This window comes from Larimichthys crocea, chromosome XVIII (genome assembly GCF_000972845.2).
Source record: "Larimichthys crocea isolate SSNF chromosome XVIII, L_crocea_2.0, whole genome shotgun sequence".
In the NCBI taxonomy this organism is placed as follows: domain Eukaryota; kingdom Metazoa; phylum Chordata; class Actinopteri; family Sciaenidae; genus Larimichthys; species Larimichthys crocea.
In genome coordinates, this window is record NC_040028.1 from 1,269,389 (window position 1) to 1,275,121 (window position 5,733).

A 5,733-nucleotide genomic window follows, 5' to 3' on the forward strand; every position below is an offset into this window, starting at 1 on the left:
TGAGTCACTTTGTTCATTTACTAGTGCAGCGCTGTAGCCCTCTTGTGGCTGATGTGAACATGACAAATGAACGATCCATCTTAAAGAACCACTCATCACTAGAGTTGTCAAACGCAGATCCTTTTACAGATTCTAATCTTTCTGAGCACAACTAACACGATTCAGATCTTATGAGTCCTTTGAGCCCTGGTCAGTATGTCCATAAGCATATAAATTCTCCAGTGAAACACAAGTTCCACTGTCTGGATTACAAACAGGCAAATAAAGTCAAACTGAGAGCTATTATAGCGAGGAGGCAGTGTACTGTTTGTGCATTTGAAACTTGATGCAGGAAATAAAACTTTGCATTTTTATATCTTATTATACATTCTATAACATCAAGTATGAGGCTGTAGTTCACAGTGTTTATTTAGCTGCATATATTCAACTGAAACAAATACAGTATTATATTCTCATAAGTCAGTCATCATTCATCAACTGTAAATACAGTAAATGACATAATAAAAATGTTGCAAATAATAACTCCATAATATGATGACAGATTATGCAACACATAATGCTGCAAATAAAATGCTCACCTCACAGAGTTTATGCTGTATTAGCCTACCCTCAAAGTTTTATGAATTGTGTTAAACCAGTCTGGTAATAAAAGATTATTAATAACAACATATAATGCTGCAGTTAGTTAATTACGTTAATTACGTAAATTTCGTTACACTCCTCTCACATTGTTTTTAGGCTATTGACTATATTAGCCTCAACTACATAGAATGAGTGTTTGTGTTTTAAATAGAGTTTCTATCATCTTGTATATTACTGTATTTATCTTCTTACATTTGACTGGAGGAAGTCTTTTTGACGACACAACTCTGAAGTCCACCTGAATCTGAATCTGGAAAAGATCCAGTCGACTCAGTGCAATCAGTGAATCTGGGTCTGCTGGATCAGCAAGCAATCCGCGGGTCTCCTGAGTCTCTTGAGTCTCTGGTGTTTTCCGGCTCTGTACGGATTTACTCGTGCAGGATGGATCTGAATCTGAATCCGGGTCTGTGTTACTGAGTCTGAGTCTGCTCTGCAGGAAGTTACACTGACCCGCTATCAGCTCTCCTGAGTCCCAACTACCAAAGCTGTTCTAGCGGTCGAAACAAGTTTATTGTCCACAATAATAATCTATATTCTGGCAGCCTTTTAGGTGGATGGACTGGGACGTGTTGTAATGAGATTGTACAGGTTAAAAGGAGAGGAGTGAATGGCGCCTTTGATCATTTTAACTTTCATACATGGCCCGCTGTTAGGCAGGTGTAGGACGGTAAAGATCCGGGTTAGTGGAGACTATGTCTCATTAATCCCGAGTGAGTTAGAGGATCCAGGTTAACAAACCGGATGAAGCGCAATTCATACACCACTACTCATCACACAGGCCGTGGTGAGTTGCCTGTCAGTGACAAATAAACGAGAGACTGAGGTGCGATGTGAATAGTCAAATTTGCCTGAGTGAAATGAATATGAATATTACATAGCTGGTGGATATGTTTGTTGAACTGTGTTGTCATTTGATTCTCACATTTGATTTAAGCAGTGTGAAAAGGCAAATACTGAATGCCCAGAACAGCCTGTTCTGCCTCAACTGTCTTTTCAGTAACATGCTTTCATCCATGTTAATAGGAGTTAAAGAATCCTCCCAAGGGAACAGGTACAGACAGTCAGTACGTTTACATGACACTTGAAAAAAAAAAAAAACATTATTGCCTTAATTCAACTATAACTGGACAACTGAAGTGCATGTAAGCGTGTTAGTGCGACTAATATCGGAGTTCTCCAACTCCAATGAAGACACCCAGATAATGAGATTGGAATTCGATTTTCTCTGGCATGTGTACACCTTAATCAGAGTTAAACTAGACAACGCATGTGTGCATGCTCCACACCCCCCGCACTGGCATATGACCCTGGAACAAAAATATCCAAGAAAGCCAGTTGCAGAAGAAGAATGCACACACAATAAGGAACGTGTACATTACATATGAGATAAATAAAGCTGTATGATTATACATCTTGCTGTTGTTTGAAAATGCCGGTCTGCTGCCTGACTCCAAATGTTTATTATTATTTTACGTAACAGGTCAACCGGAAAGGGGGCCTTATTACAAGAGTACCCAACTGCAGCCACCGAAGCCGCTACAAACCACTCCCCCTACAAACCATGCCTCCTATAAACCACATCTGCGTGTTGCAAGCGTATGTGCAAAGACGAGGCGACAATGGCGTTTCAGGTAAAACACATTTATATTATTATTACATTTTGGGAATATGTTGACGTTTAAGACATCTTTTGCTAGGCAGAAAGAGTGGACTTTATTTGTAAAAACACATTTCTTCAAACTCAAAGTAAATGTTCGTAAGCAAGCCCATTTTGTGTCGTCTTTTAAAAGTAATGAGTGAGCAAGGGATGCTAACAGAAGCCGTGGGGGAACACGGCACGTAGAAGCAGAATATTTTAAATTTTAATTTAACTCAACATATTAAACTGAATAGTTTCAGTAATATGTGTGTTGGTGAAGTTTGGTTGAAGTGTGGTTTACAGTTTTAAAATACGTTTCTTGAAATGCAGTCCGGTTGCTTTGGAAAGAACTAAGGCTGTTTCAAGGGAACAATGGAAAAAGCATAAATTGACCATAATCTGATTTTGTAAAAGTTTAAAAGTTGTGTGTAGACATGTATGCATGCAGATTTGAAATGAAATAGGTTTTTATTCCTGCTACTGTGTTTTAGTAACTTTTGTAGAATTTAATGGCCAGTGCAGGGCTAGCAATATATGTTTTCTTTAATCCTTTATTTCGTTTCAAAAAGAGTTTTAATTGTGTTTTATTCTTCTATAGACCAACATCACAACATTTCTGGAGGGCACCTTCCCGGTGCTCATTAAATTGAGAGGGGACACTTTTCAGTGCCCATTGTGCCATAAGGCAGGGCCATACCATGCCCTAATTCCTCATTTACAGGGCCACCAGAGGTCAGTTGTGAAATACAGAGGTAAGTCCAACCACGGGTATTGATAAGATTTTGTAAATACCAATTAACAAGCTTTCAGAAGTTGGCATTAAACAAATCAAACATGGACAATTCAAATGGATTCAAGAATACATCTGTCACTCAGGCACATTTCTGACATGTACTTACAGTTTTTTGTGATGGCTTAAACACTTACATGGATTCTTATAGCACAATTTCTAAAACTATTAACATTTATCACAAAACCCTTCACCAAGTTTGCAAAACTGAAAGCACAAACATTGCTTTGCACTTAGTTTGCAATTTCGTAACACACACTTTGCATATGTGTAAATACAATTCACTGCACAGGACTCCTTTTGCAAAACTGTAAACACAGCTCCACTGCTTTACACTCAATTTCCAGATGATCTACACACTCCTATCAAAACTATACATATTTATGGCTATTTTTTACACAATTCTGCCAACTGTCAGGCCACACTTTCACATGTGAAAACTATTATTTATAATTACTTCACTTTGCAATCAGCCTGAGCACTATAAATAAGCCACAGGTAAGCTTTTTGTGTGGAGAACAATGGAAGGAGACAGAAGAGTAAGAGGAGTGAGAGTAAGAGGAGGGCGAGGAAGAGGACTTGGAGGTGAAGAAGCAGGAGGACGAGGACGTGGACAAGGAAATGAATTCGGAGGAAGAGGAGGAGGAGGTGCAGAAGCAAGAGGGAGAGGAGGACAGCGAAGACAAGGAGGAGCACTTAGAGGAAGAGGACAACGAGGTGCACTTAGAGGAAGAGGACGAGGAGGTGCAGAAGCACAAGGAGAACGAGGAAGGGAAGAGGAACGGGAAGGAGTACGAGTAAGAAATAGAATCACTGATGTCATCAGAGCTACAATAGTGGACCATGTAATCAACCATGGCATGAGCCTAAGGGAAGCTGGCCAACGGGTTCAACCCAACCTGAGCCGCTACACTGTAGCAGGCATCATAAGAACATTTCGAAATGAGAATCGGTTAGTACAGTATCTTCTTCACACTAAGTTTTACATTATACTGTAATAGTGTCATATTCTTTTGAGAAACAATACTATACATTTACTGTAAAAATACTGAAATTGCTACTTTACAGAATTGTTAGACAACCTGTTGCTGGGGGCAGAAGAAGACTATTCACGGCTGAACAAGAGACCCACATAGTGAATATGGTGCTGGCAAACAACTCCATAAGGCTACGAGAAATACAGCAGCACATAATAGAGGATGACACAACATTCGAACACATAAATAATGTGAGCATCTCTGCATTATCTCGCATACTGGCACGAAACCGAATAAGGATGAAGCAGGTCTATAGGGTCCCATTTCAAAGAAACAGTGAACGTGTGAAACAACTGCGATATGAATTTGTGCAGGTAAGCTTACTGTATCATTGGTACTCAATCTGGAAGTGCATACTGTGTGCTGTGCATGGGCCTGCTGTGCTGCATTTGTTTTGTCTTTTCCAGAGAGTGATGGCCCTAGAGGCAGATGCCATGGGTCATGAGCTGGTCTTTGTGGATGAGGCAGGCTTTAACCTCAGCAAAACCAGAAGACGGGGAAGGAACATTATTGGACACCGTGCCATAATCAATGTCCCAGGACAGCGCGGTGGAAACATTACCATGTGTGCAGCCATCAGTCAAAACGGTGTTGTTCACCATCATGCAACTCTGGGCCCATACAACACTGCACACATTCTTACATTCCTGGACACCCTGCATGACATATTCACTCTCGTTCAGAGACCAGAGCCGACCAGATATGTCATCATATGGGACAATGTTAGTTTCCACCGCGCTGTTCTGGTCCGCAACTGGTTTACCGATCACCCGGAATTCATTGTGGTCTACCTCCCCCCTTACTCTCCATTCCTAAATCCCATTGAAGAGTTTTTCTCTGCTTGGCGCTGGAAGGTTTATGACCGTCACCCCCATCAGCGCATAGCCCTTCTACAGGCAATGGAGGAGGCATGCGGAGACATTGACCAGGTGTCATGTCAGGCCTGGATACGACACTCCAGGAGATATTTTCCCCGGTGCCTAGCAATGGAAGACATTGCATGTGATGTGGACGAGATTTTGTGGCCAGACCCAGTAAGAAGACAAGACTGATTTTTTTCCCTCAATGATTGTCATTTTATGTTTTTTTTTTTTTTTTTGTGCCTTGACCTGAAAAACACACTTTATGTTTACGTATTTGGATGTGTGTAAATAAATATCCATTCACTTTGACCCCTGTGTGTTACTGTAAAAGGTACTGAAAACCGATATGCCCTGCACACAGGATAAGCAAAAGCCAAATGAGTTTTTCATTGTTACTGTCAGTGTGCAGTGGCTGCTTTGTGTGCTTACTGATATTATGAGTTGTGTGCACCGTCGGATACAAAAATAACAATTTTTAAAAGAGTGTGAACAGTTTAGCAAAAAGTGCTTATGCAACAGTACAAAAACATGCTTTTGCAAGTGATCTACTGTGTTTTGCTATTTGGGTGAAAGGTTTTGCGATTTGTGTGTAGAGTTTTGCAAAAAAAGCCAAAAGTTTCAAAAATTGCATCTTAGCTATCAGAAAAAACTGTAAACGTCACCGTTTACAAATTTCTAGCCAGTACAGTTATTTGAAGTGATATCTGAAGCACACCTGATATAACTAATAAAGCTATTGATAAATTGCATCAAGTGTACAAC

At 40.3% G+C, this 5,733-nt stretch overlaps 1 protein-coding gene across 1 annotated transcript; it reads left to right on the forward strand.

Moving 5' to 3' along the window:
- The first annotated feature begins 3,210 nt into the window (after positions 1 to 3,210).
- Positions 3,211 to 5,225, forward strand: LOC113748127 (uncharacterized). The gene is made up of 2 exons (XM_027290820.1): positions 3,211 to 4,023; positions 4,140 to 5,225. The coding sequence occupies exons 1-2, from the start codon at positions 3,593 to 3,595 to the stop codon at positions 5,158 to 5,160; spliced, it is 1,452 nt and encodes a 483-aa protein (XP_027146621.1). The 5' UTR covers positions 3,211 to 3,592; the 3' UTR covers positions 5,161 to 5,225.
- Positions 5,226 to 5,733: the final 508 nt, after the last annotated feature.

Bases quoted from the DNA above. Each gene is read 5' to 3' on its own strand.
- LOC113748127 (XM_027290820.1), top strand. From the start codon at position 3,593: ATGGAAGGAGACAGAAGAGTAAGAGGAGTGAGAGTAAGAGGAGGGCGA. The intron at 4,024-4,139 runs GTTAGTACAGTA...GCTACTTTACAG, and splicing joins ACATTTCGAAATGAGAATCG to AATTGTTAGACAACCTGTTG.